Source organism: Carcharodon carcharias, chromosome 2 (genome assembly GCF_017639515.1).
Source record: "Carcharodon carcharias isolate sCarCar2 chromosome 2, sCarCar2.pri, whole genome shotgun sequence".
In the NCBI taxonomy this organism is placed as follows: domain Eukaryota; kingdom Metazoa; phylum Chordata; class Chondrichthyes; order Lamniformes; family Lamnidae; genus Carcharodon; species Carcharodon carcharias.
In genome coordinates, this window is record NC_054468.1 from 30,871,554 (window position 1) to 30,890,982 (window position 19,429).

The following is a 19,429-nucleotide window of genomic DNA, read 5'->3' on the forward strand; positions in this document are numbered from 1 at the left end:
GGGACTTGCCAAATTTGTAAAATTAAATTTTCAGGACCAGAGAGGTTGTTCAATAGCAGTTATGACTTATTAAAAATTCAGATACATATTACTTTAAAGCCCTAAATTTTTCATCTCCCTTTGGAGCAAGAACAGTAGATAATTAGCCTATGTTTGTGGCATGATAGTGGTCTCTGCACTGGTCTGCAACAGTGCAGCCTGTGGTGGAGTAGGACATCATTGACTACGACTTCTGGATTTCCATGTTTAACTACATATGGGCGGACGCCAGAAGTTGCTCTAGATTTACCCTGTAATAACAACTGATAGCCTAGTCATTATTAGTAGAGCAAAAATAACAAGCCTTTGGGTTGGGTGGGAACAAAATCAACTTGCATGTAGTTCCAAAGCTTAACTGAAACTTAGCTTTTCTCAAAAAAAGTATAGCCCATATGAAAGGAATTACAGAATATTTTTGTAACAGAAAGAGCATCAAATTAATAGATTAGCCCGACTGCACACAAAGAACATGGAGGAGATTTGTAGTGTTTTGCCAAGCCTGGTTGCATATCCTGGTTGTTTGACATTTAGCCAAGACTGAACCCACCAACCACTGAGTACAGCTTGCCCAGACAAACTTGTTGAAAATGACCATCAAGTAACAATCCAGTACTTGGTGCTCACTTCTGTCTGCTATTGATGGAGAAAATTGCTGAAAAGATACCTAATTGTCTTTGTCAAATTGTATTGGATATGTACTTGTACATTTGTATTTCAAAGAGTAGCCTGGAATGTTTAAGTGATTATTAGACTTTTTCTAGATAGAGACTTGCTAGGACACAAACAACAAGCATAATTTGAAATCATTCAAGCAAGACCAAGCAACAAAATCTCACGTGAAAACAAACCCATATATTTGATCATTGAAGTGATTTGTTAATCGTTCAATGATTTATCCCTGGTTTTCAAAGGCAATTATTTATGTTGTATTTTCAAATCATGTAATTAGATCCAGTCATTTGTGTGTTGGTAATTAAATCTATAGAACCCCAGGTTAATACAAACCCATTTGAAGTGACCATAAAAACAAAGCAAGTTGATTTTCCAGTGATTTGTCTCAGTCTCTGGAGGAAAATTACCTATCCCCTGTGTTTTTCCAAATCAGTCAATCAGAACAAGTTTATATAATGAAGGTAGTTAAGACTTTTTTTTCTACAAATTCCAGATGCCATTGGAGGTTAACCCATGACCGTCATCAGACAGATGACAGTGATTTAAGCTGTGAGAGGCTCTCTTGGTCCCTTATGTACTAAATCATGGATGGATGGTAGGATTTACAGATCAAATTTTTCATGAAGGGGTTTGAATTGTGTCAGAAACCAAGAAAGAGAGGATTAAATTATTTATACTAGTCAAACTCATTCAATGATTTTTGTGTTGTTCCAATTTTAGTACCAGAGGTTGTCCCTTAGTGCACTTTAGTCTTATAGCTTGTGATGATATAAAAGTATTATGATTACTGCAGGCTTGTCAGGGAATAATCTAAAATTGATTGTCAAGAAATTCTGTATCCAGAATATAGTCTCAACCTTTACATAACTAGCCAAATGGTTGCTTATCCATCACAGATAATAGAACTTCCAAATGGTTCTGAAATGCCTTGGGGTAGAGTGAAGGAAAAGATTGAAGACAAATGAGATTTGATTTTGTAACCACACAAAGGAGTAAATGGGTTGATCGATAGGCTAAAATAAGGCTGTAAAATAAATTAAGTGTTGAGAAGAAGCTCACTCACTTTCATTACAGATGAGGCCTGCCCATCCTGCAGGACAGCTGCAGCCATCTCCCTCAGCATTGCAGATGCCTCCATTAAAACAATCATTACAGGTCAGGCTGCAGTCATTCCCAAAGGTATTATCTAAGCAAACTACAATTGAAACAAAACACACAGTATTAAGAACAACCAGGGAAAAAAAGGAGGACAAAGACCAGAGTAAATTCAAATTAAATCACTAAAGATTGGTTTGTATTTGGAATCTTGCTACCAGTCAAGAAAACAACAAGGGAGTAAAGTAAAGCACGGTTAAGCTAAACAATAATCCACAATTATTTCGACAGTTTGTGGATACCATGTTTACAGTTCACAATGGAAGTTCTAAAAGGTCTAGTCATTATGCTGTTGCAGCAGTTGCATTAAGAGGCATTTCCCAAAGTTTGCTGGAATCCTGAATGTTGCCAAGTGTGGAGAATATCCTCAACATTAGCTGAATCAGGAGAATACTGAGGATACAAGAAGTAGCACTATTATAATTTGGAAAACCTGTTTGACATATATTCCAAAATTTCATTAGGTGCCATGCTCTCATTGTCTGGAGCCAGATGCTTTTAGAATTCACTTTCCAGTTTTGCTTTGCCTTCACCATCATAAAGGAATAATTTGTCCAAAAATATCCAATGAGTTCAGCAGAAGGTTTAACTGCATGATCATCTTTCAGAATGATGCTTCAGTACTGAATAGATCATAGTGTCATAGAGGTCTACAGCACAGAAAAAGGCCCTTCGGCCCATCGAGTCTGCCCCAGTCAAACTATTCGAATCCCATTTTCCAGCACTAGGCCAATAGTCTTGTATGCCATGGCATCGCAAGTGCACTTCCAAATACTTCTTAAATGTTATGAGGGTTTCTGCCTCTACCACCCTTTCAGGCAGTGAGTTCCAGATTCCCACCACCCTCTGGATGAAAAAATTCTTCCTCATACCCCCTCTAAACCTCCTGCCCCTTCCCTTAAATTTATGCACCCTGGTTATTAATCCCTCCACAAGAGGGAAAAGTTCCTTCCTGTCCACCCTACCTATGCCCCTCATAATTTTATACACCTCAGTCAAGTCCCCCCTCAATCATCTCTGCTCCAGGAAAAATAATCCCAGTCTATCCAATCTCTCCTCATAACTAAAATTCTGCAGCCCAGGCAACATCCTGGTAAATCACCTCTGTAGTCTCTCTAGTGCAATCAAATCCTTCCTATCATGTGAATTCCAGAACTACACACAATACTCTAGCTGTGGCCTAACCAGTGTTTTACAGTTCCAGCATAACCTCCCTGCTCTTATATTCTATGCCTCAGCTAATAAAAGCAAGCATCCCATATGCCTTCTTAACCACCTTATCTATCTGTCCCGCTACCTTAAGGGACCAGTGGACATGTACACCAAGGTCCCTCTGATCCTCAGTACTTCCCAGGGTCCTACCATTCTTCATGTATTCCCGTGCCTTGTTTGTCCTGCCCAAGTGCATCACCTCACACTTAACCAGATTAAGTTCCATTTGCCACTGATTAGCCCATCTGACCAGCCCATCTATATCCTTCTGTAATCTAAGGCTATCCTCCTCACTACTTACCACCCCACCAATTTTCATGTCATCCGAGAATTTACTGATCAACCCTCCTACATTCAAGTCTAAATCTTTTATATATACCACAAACAGCAAGAGACCCGGCACTGATCCCTGTGGAACCCCACTAGACATTGGCATCCAGTCACAAAAGCACCCCTCGACCAACACCTTCTGCTTCCTGCTACTCAGCCAATTCTGGATCCAATCTGCCAAATTGCCTTGGATCCTATGGGCTCTTACCTTTGTTATCAGTCTCCCATGAAGGACCTTATCAAAAGCCTTGCTGCAGTCCAAGTAAACTATGTCAAATGGATTGCTCTCATTTACACACCTGGTCACCTCCTCAAAAAATTCAATCAAATTGATCAGGCATGACCTCCCCTTAACAAAACCATGCTGACTGTCCTTGATTAACCCCTGCCTCTCCAAGTGTAGATTAATTCTGCCCCTCAGAATTGCTTACAATAGTTTCCCCACTACAGAGATTAGACTGACTGGCCTGTAGTTCCCTGGTTTATCCCTTCCTCCCTCCTTGAAAACAGCACCACACTGGCTGTCCTCCAGTCCTCTGGCACCTCTCCTGTGGCCAGAGAGGTATTGAAAATTATTGCCAGCGCCCCTGCTATCTCTTCCCTTGCCTCACTCAACAGCCTGGGACACATTTCATCTGGGCTTAGAGATTTATCTACTTTTAAGCCTGCCAGGCCACTTAGAACCTCCTCCTTTTCTAAGCCAATTTCTTTAATTATATCACAGTCTTTCTGCCTGATTTCCATACCTACGTTGTCCCTCTTACTTGTGAACATCAACACAAAGTATTCACTTAGAACCCTACCTACGTCTCCCATCTCCACACATAAATTACTACTATGGTCCTTAATGGACCCTACTCTTTCCCTAGTTATCCTCTTACTCTTAATGTACTTGTAAAATAACTTTGGATTTTCCTTTATTTTATCTGCCAATGTTTTTTCATGCCCCCTTTTTGCTCTCCTAATTTCCTTTTTAAGTTCCCCCCTACACATTCCATATTCCTCTAGGGCTTCCGCTGTTTTGAGCCTTCGGTATCTGCCATAAACCTCCCTTTTTCTCTTTGTCCAATCTTGTATATCCCTCGAAATCCAGGGTTCCTGCATTTATCTAAAATCTGAGCCACAATGTTATTCCACGTCCGACAGCTCCCAAGTAAGACTGCAATTTCTTTGTTAACCATTCTTGCCTGGATAATGTCTGTTGCAGATAATTCAAGATTGGTCTTACATTTCAAAACAATTGTGTAATGCAATAATTTGAATTAAGCAACATAAAAACAGTAAAATAGAAATTTAGTACAAAAATGGTTAATGACAACATTGACAGGAAAAGCATAATCTGAAATGTGTGCAGCTCTGTTCTGCTGCCTAAATTCAGCCAAGACTTTGACAGCCAAGTCACGACAAACATTAATTTTCATGAGCTTTGTGCTTGCAGAGGAAGGGAAGGACTCCAGAGCTTTTCTGCCTCATGTAATAGCCCAAGAGGCTGAATTGTAAATTCCAGTTCTGCCTGCAGAACTTGTCATGAGTCTTGAGTCCCATTTAGTATTTTGTTGCTGTGAAACCCAGCATGATGGAAAAGGTACGTTAAAACATAGCATACATTTTCAATAGTCACCACAGCCAAATACAAAGTGAACATCTCATGAGAACCACAGCAATCAGAAGGGTCTCTCCACAAACACCATTTGTATTTTCTCATCGGACAGATCTTTGGATCGCTGTTGTTTAGACATTTTGCTGTACCCTTCTGCTTGAATATAATTTGTGAGGTAACTTGTTAGAAGCACAAATTGATAACGGTGTGGTGAGGGAACAGGGCATCTTGTACCTTAGTGAACACAATGAATAGTGTATCACCTCAAACCAATGAGATTTAAGGATTGAGAAAAAAACAAGGAATGATCGAGAAGGAGGGATATTTAGAGACAAATTAGGCACAGAAATAGAAATAGAGAGAGAATAACAATTAAGTTAGGAGTGAGAAGAAAAGAGGGAGGGAATTCCAGAGCTTAAGCCCTAAGCAGCTGAAGGCACTGCCATCAATAGTGATGCACAAAAGTCCAGAATTTGAGAAGCACAGAAATCTCAGAGGATTGCGGGGCAGGAGGAGGTTACAGAGATAGAAAGGGAAAAGGCATGAATGCATTTAAAAACAAGGAAAAGGATTCAAAATTAAGGCATTGCCAGTCCAGGAGCCTGTGGAGGTCAGCAAACAGAGCTGATAGGTGAAGAGGTGTGAATTAGGATGCCGATAGGAGAGTTTTGGATGATCTCAAGTTTGTGGAGGGTGGAAAATCGGAAGAGGGCAATTGACAGGCCAACTGCGGAGCTTTTCCTAGGATTACGGATTGTGGGTGAAGGTCCCGCCTACCAAGAGCAGCTGGCCAATCAGAAGCCAGCAGGTATTCTATACTCAGCAGTGTCAACAGGGAGGTGGTGGCTGCTGCCAGTACTACATCTACCCAAGGCCTTGGATCGAGAAGAGACCCAGGCACAAGTGAGTAATGGGGAACGGGTCGTGGGGTGGGAGTCAGAGTGGAGGAGGTGTGAGGGGGTTGGCAGTAAGGGCAGGGATTGGTTTTCAGTGAGCCCCATCCTTCCCAATGACAGGTCCCTCAATCAGGCACTGAATATCTTTGAATGAGAAACCTCCTCCCAGGAACAGACAAGCAAACACACTCAGGTTTGCTTGTCCTGTTCCTCGCATTTTGAGACTCCACCTACCGCTGCGTTAGCGCCAGTGGCAGTGAGATAAAGCCCTTAAATGGACATTGTCACGGACAGATTTTGTGTGTTTCCTTTACTGTCTGTGATCGGTACATTTCTAAGTAAGAGGTGTGTGTTTCCTTATCCTCAGAGTGATTGTCCCATAGCTCTTGTGAGTTTAAAAATAAACAAGGTTCTTTATTATCACACACCTACCCAGAATTTAACGCAACGTTTCACTCACTCGTTTCACACATATTCTCTCACATACAAAGATTGCATACAGATGAAGGTATTATATGGTCACAGCTTATATTTATCTCTGTCTCTTTCATGGCAGGACTGTAGTTTCTTGGAAGAAGTTGGTGCTTTAGTTGAAGTGAAGGTCTGGTAAAGTGAGAGATTCTTAGCAGGCTGTGAGGTTTCTTGTAGTCAAATTTCTGGGAGGTTGGTTCTCGGATGAACTTTAACAAGAACAGGTTGGGAAGTCCTTCTCTTGGGTGGGTTGTCCCACTTTCAAGGCATTGCTGTTAATCACCTTGGCTGCTTGCTGACTTGCAGCTCGTTCAGTGATTTTTGATGGAACTCTCTGCGTGTAAACAGCTTCTTGCTGGTTTTAAAATCAGACAACAAAATCAAGTGACTTCCACAAGTTCAAAGTCCTTTTTCCAAACAGAGGTTGTATGTAAATTCCAATCAACCTCTGTTGTCGCTTGACGGCTTGAGATTCACCCAGCCTGGTTTGGATGAGGGAAACCATCATAATACAATGGATGGTAGGATCCATTCACTTCTGTATTACACACATTGAGTTTTGAAGTTCCGTTTGTCCAGGATGAAACAGAGAGTCAAGTTGGCTGGAATTCTATCATCCTTCTATGTTGATACATCCTTAAACAAAGGGGTGTGTGAATTTCCTCGATGGCTATGAATGTCCATATTTAAGTATTCACTTGGGACCTAAGACTGCGTGAATCTCAAAATGCCAAAGGTCACATGATATGCAGCAGCCATTTTAATAGTCTGTATGTGTCCAGTTTTAAAAGTATTGGCTGACAGTTCATAATATGCTGGGACAGGACAGCACTAATTGGCCACTTAAGGCTTTAACTGGTGGCGGGTTGAGAAATCCATCCACAGGCCTTCCCATCCCAGACTTAATTAGGATTGAGGTGGGAAGGTGGTGGGGTCCTCATTTGCCATCTTCCTGTGCAATTAAATGCCCCCCACCACCAAACCTGCCATGGGGGAGAACATTAAATTCTGTTTTATAACAGAAGAAACAGTATAATGCCAGGGCACAAAATCAGATGCAAACACAGGATGTCATTTTGCTTCACATTAAAAGGGCAATTTTGTTCAGTAAGGAGCTGTCTAAATTCACAGATGCTACTTCATTCCTTGTAAGATTGTACTGTTATATCCCGGTAAGCCAGCAAAAGTGCAGGCTTCTCTGTTCTTTAAAAACAAAGGTATCATCCAACAATTTGAATTAAATGACATAAATACGACCCAGTAGCTCTGAGAGATGATTTTTCATCATTAATAGCTGATAGGCATCATGTGCCAACACTGGTTATTGTGAATCATTTTAAGCATCTGGATTTTCATTGCTATGAAATAATAATCCAATAAATAATAAGTTTTTTTTTTAAAGAAAAACCATAGCTCCTGAAGAGCTCCTGATCTCAGTTGGTCCATCTGATAAAGATACCGAGCAGGAACAGTAAAATTCCCTCCTTCCAGTCTCACCCAAAAAGCTAAGGTGATTACAGATTACAGAGTGGTATTTGCATAGCACCAACAGGAGGTCAGTATTACAAGCTCAAGGACTGGCAAAGCAATTCTCAACATTCACCTCTTATAGGGGAAAGTGGTTCGGGGTGGGGTGGGGGGGGGGGTGCGGAGAGAGGAGGAGCAAAACATGACAGAGTGTGAAAACCACCAAACTATTTTTTAAGCTCTCAATAAGTAACACGTAATTAGTTTAATAAATTAATAAACAGCACATACTGATTTTATGCACAAGTCTGAGTTCACTCCTCATATCTTCCTGATAGAAGGGCGTCAGGGAGGATTTGTAGTGAAGAAGCTGTGGAGGGGTTCTTAATAGAATATCTTGGAACCTGGACAGTTCTATTCCTTCCTCCTCTTCATCCAACTCTCCTTCAAATTCATCATCAAGAGCTGAGGACATAAAAACATCATGTCAACTGAATGACGGGCTAGAAAGACAGTCCCTCTGATTAAATCTGATTGAACACTTTTCTGGATATCCTCTGACAGATGGAGCAATTTGTTGTACCAATAAAGCTTGTTAATCATTTAGTGGTGGGATATAGGATGAGATTATGATTCCCTCCAAAGTGAGCCTTCAATCTCAATTGTGTGATCTGGGAGAGGTCAACTACGGCTCAATAAGAAGGGACATTCAAAAGTTGAGTCTTCCTGGTCCACTTCAAAAATGGAACATGGTTTAGAATCTTGTTGCAGTGGCTAATGTCCCAATGGTGGGACCAGAGGTGAGCAGAACCTCCACTCAGAGGCAGGGCAGCTGGACATGTGCAATCACATGGCATCCAGCCAATTAGCCATGCACAATTGAGGGCCATGGCCAATTGTGCATCAGGGAGGGGCAGAAAGTCACCATCTCACCATTACCTCACGGTGGTCAAAAGTCCGGGCACCATATTGAATTGGCATCTTGACAAACATCCATGCCCAGCAGCATTATTCTGCCATATGAGAAGAGGATTTTGAACTTGAACTGCTGTCATCCCCTCCCAACCTACCACACTTGGATTCCTGGAGTTGCAAACCATCACTCTGCACCCTCCCTCAGTTACTTTTGACCTTCTCTTGGCCCTCTCTCCATCACTCTAGCCTTGCCTTCTGTAACCCATGAGCCACCCAAGGTCAACAGTCTGTCAACCTAGAGCTGTCCCCTGTCACCATCGAGCTTCCCCCCCAGCACCCTGAACTTACTCTACCATTACTACTTACCTGCCAACAGCCATCCTTGACACCCCACCCTTTATCACTCTTGACCTGCCCTCAGTTCCCTTGACTCTCCCAGCCCCAAAATTGACCTGCCCTCAATCACCCTTGATTTCCTCTATCATGCTTGAGCTGCCTTCAGCAGAGATTGACTTTCCCTTCATTGCCCAGCTCCCGACCTCTGTCCCCACGACCTGATCTCCCTGGACAGTCATGACTCAACCTTCCTGGGCAGCAACTACCTGGGTTCAATATTACAGCTTAGCCTCCTCTCCCCTGGTCCAACAAAACTCCCCACCAAGGAAAGCAGCTCCTACTCACTCCAAATCGACCAGGAAGACTGCTATTGCCTGCTGCACGCCACCTTCAATCAGTTGTGAATCTAAAGGCACATATTTCTTGTTTGCTGCCAACTTAATTGCAAAGGTACAATTTAATCTGGCGACCATGTGTTTGAATGAGTATGCGTGACAAGCATGGAGAACAAGTATGCATTGCTAATTGGTTCCCACCGCTGGGCGTCAGGAAACACAATTCACCTTTAATTCATGGTCAGCTTCCATCCTGCCATCGGGAAGCTGACATTTCACCTCCCTCAAATGTTTCCCACTCCCGGGCACTCAAATAATGAAAAACATCTTCCATGTTGGGAAGCTTCTTTGACATTGCTAATGTAGATTGTAGGTACACTTAAGTCCATTTGACTGGACAGACATGTCCCTTTTAATCATAATGGAACAAACCAGATGATTGAAGAAAATAAACTTGAGTAGGGTAATGCAGCAAGAATTGTCATTTAAAACAAACCCCTTTGAATCCACTCAATATTGGGTTAAGTTTACTCCCAAATGGGCCATGAGACAGAACACTAAAACTTCTCATGACATATCCATCAGAAGTTTACTTGAATGGTAAAATCAATTTGAAACAAATAGTACACACAAAACACAAATCAGAAGCTAGTGGTTTAAAAGTAAATCCACATTATAAGACTCAAAAATTGTTCAGCTTGAGGCATTTAGCAGTTTATTCTCAGAAAGCACAGCTCAGTGGTTTGTTTACTCTGCTTGTTTTAGTCATCTTTACTCACAAGTACAGCTTTTCCTGTCTGTGTCCAGTCTGTATCCTCCCTGACATGTACACTGATAGGATCCAAGGGTGTTTATACACAGATGGTCACAGCCAGCATTGTCTGCTGTGCACTCATCCACATCTATAGGCAGAAATAAGAACATAAACATAAGTAAGTATGGAATGAGATAACGTTGTTTGATCCATGAGGCCAGCTCTTTCTTTTGTGGACTCCCATCCATTTAACGTCCTGAGGGAACATCAAAAATAAATTCCAAAGGCTGTCAAGAAAATTGCGGAAAAACTCCATTATTCAAACCTAGCGCCCCATCCACCAAACAACATGCTTCCTACATCAACAACACAGGAACCTGTGTTCCAAAGCACATTTAATTCATTCAACCTATCGATAAGCCTACAAACACCAGTGCCACTTCCAACCAGATAGGAGAGAGGCTCTTTGAATGTTTCTTGAACTGTCCTCTCTTCTGGGCAACATGTTTTAGGATAGCAGGTTGATTCTGTTAAATGCAGAGGGTTGGAAAGGATCGTTTTCCCCTCCCTCAGTCTGCCCAAACCTCAATTCACCCTTAGCTAGAAAGACAAGCAAGTAACTGTTCCCAGGCCTTGGCCTTTCTAATTGTTAATGCTGTAACTGTCAAGAACAGAATAGCCCCATAGCGGCTTCTCTTTCCAAAATTTTCTCCCTCCCACCATAATTGAGATTGAGGCCTCCTGCCTGCCCCATATGCTTATTTTAAGTGGAGATGGCTTGAAAGATTTAATGAACAAAAAAAATCTTTGAAATCTGAATAACTTAAACTTGTGTAAAATGAGCAATTATAGGCATAAATTAAGTTTGTGCACCACATACTGAATGCATCATTTCCCAGAATATGCACAGAAAGTTATCACCAATGGGTAAGCAGAAGGTGGTAGAGGAATGGAATGGAAGGATACAGCATCCGCAGTATTTTGCTTTTATCTTAAGGAATGGAAGGATATCCCAGGAGGTAACTGAGACATTCATCTTGTTTCTGTCATTAGCCAGATTTACTTTCAGTTCTGTTACCACATAAACTCCAGTCTGGCATTGACCTTGAATAGAACTGTATGTTTTCACAGGCTGCATTTTTTCACCAAAGCTCCTGAAGCTCTAATAATTGGACAGGTAGGGCTGTGGTTTCACATTAATACTAGGAGACTTCTGCACAAATCATCAGTTTCCCCCTGTCGTGGCAAAGCATTAGGGATTCTGTAGAAAAATATACTCAGTGAAAAAACAAACAGTCCTAATTAAGCTTTCCAAGGACGGAATAGTCTGTGTTGTCTTTAGGATTTCCCTCCCCCCTCTTAAGGTCTCCCTGCTCATTTTATGCATGTCCTTGCACAATGTAACATCTCTGTCTGGGAGAATACAAAAGCAGACAGTCTGTTCCCAAATGTTTGCAATCGTGCTCTGTAAAGTGCAACTCAAAGCTGCACACAATACAAGCTAGATGCAGAGTAAAGCTCTTCGGAATTTTCCATTCACCCTCACTATACCATCACAGCTGCATCCATCCATGTTCAGCCTGTATCCTGCTCGACAGCTGCATTCATAGCCTCCAGGATTGTTATTACAGTCTTGTGCACAGCATGCTGTGTCAGTCTCACACTCATTGGAATCTGTAAGTTATAGAAACATTAAGAACAGTCAACTTGAACTCAGTTTATAGCAGGGCACAGGAAACACTGGCTCAATTATCAAACCTGGAGAGGGGGTTTCCACCATGAGATCTGTTAGTCAGACACTGTTAGGCTCCACCACCATGGTATCAGTTGGTTATAAAAAAGAGGACTGTACAATCATGAGTTTATGATCATATAGCGACAAGACTCTATCATGAAGTCAGTTACTCAATGATCAGAAAAGTAAACACGTTAAGGGAGCAATTTGGCTTATTTAATTATCATTCCATAAAATTGTTAGTCGAGCACTATTCAAAATAAAGCACAACTACAGGACGAGGGGACATTGGCACACATTAGTTAACAGCAAATTAAGAACTAATTAGAATCTTAATTAGATGGAGATTGATTCACTCAGATGGCGATGAATAGGTGGAATGATCGAGGTAGGATAACTCGGTCCTCCAATCTAGTAATCAGCTTCCTGACCCTACCCTGACACTAATTTCAGGGCTCGGTTAGCCTCACAGCCAGAATTGAAAGGAATGCTCAATGTGCAGCCTGACCAGTGCACCACTCCAGTAATAACCCTACAATGGCTCTGCATTTTGTCTAAGCTATATTAAAGCAAACTTCTGTAAAATATCTCACTGGTGAAGTTCAGTCAATATAAAGTTACATTTTTATTTTTATGCATGTCAGCCACAGCCTCGAGGTACTAATGTAGAGGCTGTGCTGCTCTCTAATTGACCTTTAGTTGTGTTAAAATATGTTGATGGAAAGTTAGTTACAGACTATAGTAATAACATCACATGGCTTTGACCAGGGATGCTTGAATATTGCAGTACCAAGACATGTACGCCCATCAGAGTCCAGTAGATATCCGACATTACAGGAACAGGAGGGCCCATTGGTTGTGTGTTTGCAGTGGTGAGTACAACCACCATTGTTCCTTTCACAGCTGTTCACAATCTCCATTTCAATACCTGTCAGGTGAAAGACAAACAGTACATCAAGCACTCAGAATCATGGAACGGAGAGTCAAAGAAGATTCCACAGAACCTCCAGGCGAGGCCTGATCACAACAGGTCTCTGGCACCTCTAGGAGATTCTTGAGTTGCAAGGGATAGAATGTATTTCTTGCCCTTACAAAGCAAATAATGGGTATGGTGCAGAGTCAGGAGTGGGGATTTCCTAAGCCGGGAGTTCCCATATTCCACATCAACAGTCAGGTCCTGGGACCTATGCAGTAACCAGTATGCCTAATGAGATGAGACATTCCAGCAGCTAGAAGGGAGTTTATGGGTTCCACCAGTAGAGTCCAGGCCAGACAAATAGACTGGGCATCCAAAGAAGTGAAAACAAAAGTTTGGAAACGCAACCGGATCAACCCTTTTGTTCGGAACTGGTTTGAGCAGGACACCATCAGGCACAATGCTGGCATAATAATTGGGATTGAGACACAAAGCAATCTTGTGCTTTGTAGGGAGATTGGCTGACACAAGATTCCAGTCTTTGCATACAGACGGAAGAGGTCTCCTCAATTTAAACACATTTCCCAATAACTCAGATGTACAAAGAGAATTCCATTCACAGTGGCAGTTATCTTGGATGCATCACTATGATGCGCCATTTCTTATCAGTTACATTGGCAGAGGACTCAAGTCGATTGGCAGTTGTCATTGCACAATTTTGATTGCCGTGAGTTTCCTTTGTAGCTAACTAAAATAAAAATCATTATGCAAAAAGTTTACGACATTTGAGTGTTGAGACTTTTATAGTAACAATTAGTTCTGAACAAGATTGTTGTAATCATCTCTTCGTAATGAAACACTGTCTCTCATTGTTCTTGTTTTGATATACCTGTGCAATGTCCGTCTATAGTGAGAGAATGCTGTGTAATTGAGCACTCAGAATATACTGTATCATGCTCTGCTCATCATGGGTAACGCCCAAATTCAAATAGCAATTCCAAAATTGGCCGAGAGTAATATGTGACCATGCAGCAGAATTGTGATTTCAAATCTATACCTGTCACTTGTCAGCATAGCATGATAGTTCATCAGCTGTAGCAATGTGACAGTACTCTTGTCTGAGTCAGAAGGTATTGCTTCAAATCCCACTCCAGAAACTTGAGCACATAACTTAGGCTGACATTTCAGTGTTTTACTGAAAGAATGCTGCAATGTTGGAGGCACTGCTCTTTGGATGAGTAGTCAAACAGAGGCCTCATCTGCCCTCTTAAATGGATATAAAAGATCCCATGGCACTATTTCACAGAAGAGCAGGGGATTTCTCCCCAGTATCCTGGGCAGTGTTTATCCCTCAACCAACTTTAATAGAACAAGTTACCTGGACAGATTATTTCATTACTATTTGGACATTGCCATGTGCAAACTGATTGCCCCATTTCCCTACATTACTACAGTTCGAAACTAATTCATTGCCTGTAAAGCAACACATTCCAACAGTGATAATAAAAACAGAAAAAGCTGGAAATACTCAGCTGTCTGGCAGCATCTGTGGAGTGAGAGAAACAGTCAATGTTTCAGGTCAATGACCTTTCATCAGGCCTGCTGAATATTTTCAGCATTTAGTATTTTTACTTCAGATTTCCAGCATCTGCAGTATTTTGCTTTTGTGCATCCTCGCAGTGACTACAGTTCAAATATAATTTATTAGCTGTAAAACACTTTGGAATGTCCTGCCATTGTGAAAGGCTCCATATAAGTGCAAGTTCATCTTTTGCAATCTCTCCTTTGCCTCCACCTATCTATCTTCTATCCAGCTTCACCTATTCCACCAACCCCACACCCCCCCCAGCAACCGCCCCACTTTATACAGTATATATTTCACCACATTATTACTTCTCTTTAGTTCTGAAGAAGAGTCATACGGACTCGAAACATTAACTCTGTCTTTCTCTCTACAGCTCCTGTCAGACCTGCTGAGTTTTTCCAGCAATTTTTGCTTTTGTTTCTTTCTTTGCCTGTCTACTGTGCTACCTGACCTATATAGCTAATCTTGAATGTCTTTGAGAGAGGAAAATTGTGCTGTGACTTGGCTGTGGTGCAGAACATAACCATCAATTGCCATCACTTTTTTTAATGGCACAGAGAAAGTGACACGACCAAGACATATAACCTGCTGAACAACTTGTTGATTACACACACCAAACCCAATGACCATACTTACGGTAACACTGCTTCCCATCAGAACCCAGCTCAAAGCCAGGATTACAGATGCAGCTGAATGATCCCAGGATATTGACACATTGATGAGCACACATTGCAATTCCTGTGGTACACTCATTAATGTCTGCAAAGAAAAGGTCAGACATTAACAGAGAAAACAATAAAGCACTCATCACGCAGAACAATAAAGTCCTTCACAGATGTCCACAGGGAGAAAGAGATCAACAGGAAAATAACACACTTGGTGATGATAAGTAGCCCTTCCATCATGGTATATTCCATTACACTCATTCCATGTGCTGTGTTAGTATATTAAATAATCATTTTATTTTTTCAATTAAAAATATTTCCAATAGCAGGGGTTGATCCTCACAACCCTCCAATGATCCCAGATCAGAGCTTCATGTGCAAAGACTTTCATGCATTGTCTGCTGCACAGATGCCTCCTTGTATAAGCAATGTTTAATCAATGAGCTAGATTTTAAGGGCACTAAACACACTTGAAATCTGAGATGGTCACAATTTCAGGAAAGGATGAATTAATGATGCAGTGTGTGTAAGAGGATGGTGCTTGACCCTCCTGCTGGGCTACACCAGCGGGGAACAAATAGGACATTAAAAATTTGTGACATAAAGCAATTTATGGCATTAATGGAGGAGTTCCTCTTAGATTTATAAAACCACCATTGTTTACTGAGAATGCACTCACCCCAAATAGTTTACAAAGGGACCGTCACTGTTATTGGGGCAATACTTCTAACCCTGTTTTGAGGAGAAATATGAAGAGAGCAGGCACACTGATGCTGTAAATTCAAACATGGGTTGCTGTTTAATTGGGTGTTGGGGCCATTCCTGATGCACAAGTTTTCTGCAGTTAGCACCAACACCAAACAAAAATTTGCTATATTCCACATGCTATAGTACAGCCTATACTACACATAATTATTCAGCCAAAATTTCATCCAGAAGATTTTCATTTCAACAGAAGACTTCAGAGCATCCTGAATAAACGGTACCACTTCTCAACTTGAGGTGATGTAAACCCACTTTGGAGGATCCATCTTCCGAGCATAATCAGTCAAGTAAACGAAATAAATTCACTTATCTAACAAGAAGCAAACTTAATGGTCCTGATCATTAATTGAGGCAATGAATGAATAAACTATACACAGGGTTCTGTGGAATACTCTTCCAAATACTGTACCAGTGTATTATGAAAGAAGATGGTTCTGCTGATTTATGCAGTAAACTGTGTTCTGCCACTTTCAAAACAAACTTGTCATTGCACCAATCCAAACACAGTTTAGGTCATTGCATGTCCACTATAATTGGGAAACCACACCACACCCTCATCCCCCAAATTTCCATTCCTAGCTATAAGACCTTAAGACCACAAGGCATTGGAGCAGAAGTAGGCCATGTGGCCCATTAAGCCTGCTCAACCATTTAATGAAATCATGGCTGATCTGATAATACTCAACTCCACTTTACTGCCTTTTCCCCATAAGATCATAAGACATAGGAGCAGAAATTAGGCCAATCAGCCCATCGAGTCTGCTCCGCCATTCAAATCATGGCTGATAAGTTTCTCAACCCCATTCTCCCACATTCTCCCCATAACCTTTGATCCCCTTACCAATCAAGAACCTAGCTATCTCCGTCATAAATACACTCAATGACCTGGCCTCCACAGCCTTCTGTGGCAATGAATTCCATAGATTCACCACTCTCTGCCTAAAGAAATTTCTCCTCATCTCTGTTCTAAAAGGTCTTCCCTTTACTCTGAGGCTGTGCCCTCGGGTCCTAGTCTCTCCTACTAATGGAAACATCTTCCCCACATCCATTCTTTCCAGGCCTTTCAGTATCCTGTAAGTTTCAATCAGATCCCCCCTCATCCTTCTAAACTCCATCGAGTATAGACCCAGAGTCCTCAAACGTTCCTCATATGTTAAGCCTTTCATTCCTGGGATCATTCTTGCGAACCTCCTCTGGACCCTCTCCAGGGCCAGCACATCCCTCCTGAGGTATGGGGCCCAAAATTGCTCACAATATTCTAAATGTGGTCTGACCAGAGCCTTATAAAGCCTCAGCAGCACATCCCTGGTTTTATATTCTAGCCCTCTCGAAATAAATGCCAACATTGCATTTGACTTCCTAACTACCGACTCAACCTGCAAGTTAACCTTAAGAGAATCCTGGACTAGGACTCCCAAGTCCCTTTGCACTCCAGGTTTCTGAACTCTCTCCCCATTTAGAAAATCGTCCATGCCTCTATTCTTCCTACCAAGGTGCATGACCTCACACTTCCCCACATTGTATTCCATCTGCCACTTCTTTGCTCATTCTCCTAACCTGTCCAAATCCTTCTGCAGTCTCCCCACCTCCTCAATACTACCTGTCCCTCCACCTATCTTTGTACCATCTGCAAGCTTAGCCAAGATGCCCTCAGTTCCTTCATCTAGATCATTAATGTATAAAATGAAAAGTTGTGGTCCCAACACTGACCCCTGCGGAACTCCACTAGTCACCGGCCGTCATCCTGAGAAGGACCCACTTATCCCCACTCTCTGCCTCCTGCCAGAGAGCCAATCTTCTATCCATGCTAGTACCGTGCCTCTAACACCATGGGCTCTTATCTTACTGAGCAGCCTCCTGTGCTGCACCTTGTCAAAGGCCTTCTGGAAGTCCAAGTAGATAACATCCATTGGCTCTCCTTTGTCTAACCTACTCCTTATCTCCTCAAAGAATTCTAACAGATTTGTCAGGCATGACCTCCCCTTGATGAAACCATGCTGACTTTGCCCGATTTTACCATGCACTTCCAAGTATTCTGAAATCTCATCCTTAATAATGGACTCTAAAATCTTACCAACGACTGAGGTCAGGCTAATCCGCCTGTAATTTCCCATCTTTTGCCTCGCTCCCTTCTTAAACAGGGGGGTTACATTAGTGATTTTCCAGTCCTCTGGGACCCTCTCTGACTCGAGTGATTCCTGAAAGATCACGACTAACACCTCCACTATCTCTTCAGCTATCTCCTTCAGAGCTCTGGGGTGTAATCCATCTGGTCCAGGTGATTTATCTACCTTCAGACCTTTCCGTTTTCCTAGCACCTTCTCCTTGGTAATGGCCACCATACTCATCTCTGCCCCCCGACTCTCTTGAACTTTGGGGATGTCACTCATGTCTTCCACTGTGAAGACTGATGCAAAGTACCTATTCAGTTCCTCCACCATTTCTTTGTTCCCCACTACTACTTTTCTAGCGTCATTTTCCAGTGGCCCAATGTCCATTTTTACCTCTCTCTTACCCTTTATATATCTTAAAAAAACTCTTGCGATCTTCTTTTATATTACTGGTTAGTTTACCCTCATATTTACTCTTCTCCCTCCTTAATCCTTTTTTAGTTGTCCTCTTGTTGGTCTTTGCAGACTTCCCAATCCACTGCTCTTCGCCGCATTGTATGCTTTCTCTTTAGCTTTTATGCTGTCCTTGACTTCCCTTGTCAGCCATGGTTGCCTCGTCCTCCCTTTAGTATGCTTCATCTTCCTAGGGATGAATTTTTGCTGTGTCTCCCAAATTACTCCCAGAAACTCCTGCCATTGCTGTTCCACTGTCTTTCCTGCTAGGCTCATCTCCCAGTCAATTCTGACCAGCTCCTCCCTCATGCCTCTGTAGTTGCCTTTATTCAACTGTAATACCGTTACATCTGATTCCAGCTTTTTCCTCTCAAATTGCATGGTAAATTCTATCATATTATGGTCACTTCCTCCTAAGGGTTCCTTCACCTTAAGCTCCCTTATCAAATCTGCCTCATTACACATCACTAAGTCTAGAATTGCCTGTTCCCTAGTGGGCTCCACCACAAGCTGCTCCAAAAAGCCATCTCATAGACATTCCACAAATTCCTTTTCTTGGGATCCACTACCAACCTGATTTTCCCAGTCTACCTGCATATTGAAATCCCCCATGATCACTGTAACCTTGCCTTTCTTACACACCTTTTCTATCTCCTGGTGTATCATGTGCTCCACATCCTGACTACTGTTCGGAGGCCTGTACATAACTCCCATTATGGTTTTTTACCCTTGATTCCCTTACTAATTAAAAATCTGTCTATCTCAGCCTCGAAAATACTTAACGACCCAGCCTCTACAGCCCTCTGTGGTAAAGAATTCCACAGATTCACTATCTTCAGAGAAGAAATTCCTCCTCATCTTTGTCTTAAAAAGGTGATCCCTTACTCGAGATTAAGCCCTCTGGTTCTAAACTCATCCACAAGGGGAAACAACCTCTCAGTATCTACCGTCAACCCCCCTAACAATCATTTATATTTCAATGAGGTCACTTCTCATTCTTCTAAATTCCAATGAGTA

The 19,429-nt window shown here is 41.9% G+C and overlaps 1 protein-coding gene across 1 annotated transcript in view; it reads right to left on the bottom strand.

The window, feature by feature from the left end:
• The window catches only part of megf6 (multiple EGF like domains 6), a 360,806-nt gene that overhangs the window by 97,833 nt on the left and 243,544 nt on the right, over positions 1–19,429 (bottom strand). Inside the window, exons 9-14 of the mRNA XM_041204754.1 lie at positions 15,055–15,177; positions 12,708–12,845; positions 11,734–11,856; positions 10,208–10,330; positions 8,134–8,307; positions 1,775–1,906 (exon numbers count right to left, since the gene is read on the bottom strand). Of these exons, the coding sequence (XP_041060688.1) occupies positions 1,775–1,906; positions 8,134–8,307; positions 10,208–10,330; positions 11,734–11,856; positions 12,708–12,845; positions 15,055–15,177 (813 nt within the window). The remainder of the gene's footprint in view (positions 1–1,774; positions 1,907–8,133; positions 8,308–10,207; positions 10,331–11,733; positions 11,857–12,707; positions 12,846–15,054; positions 15,178–19,429) is intronic.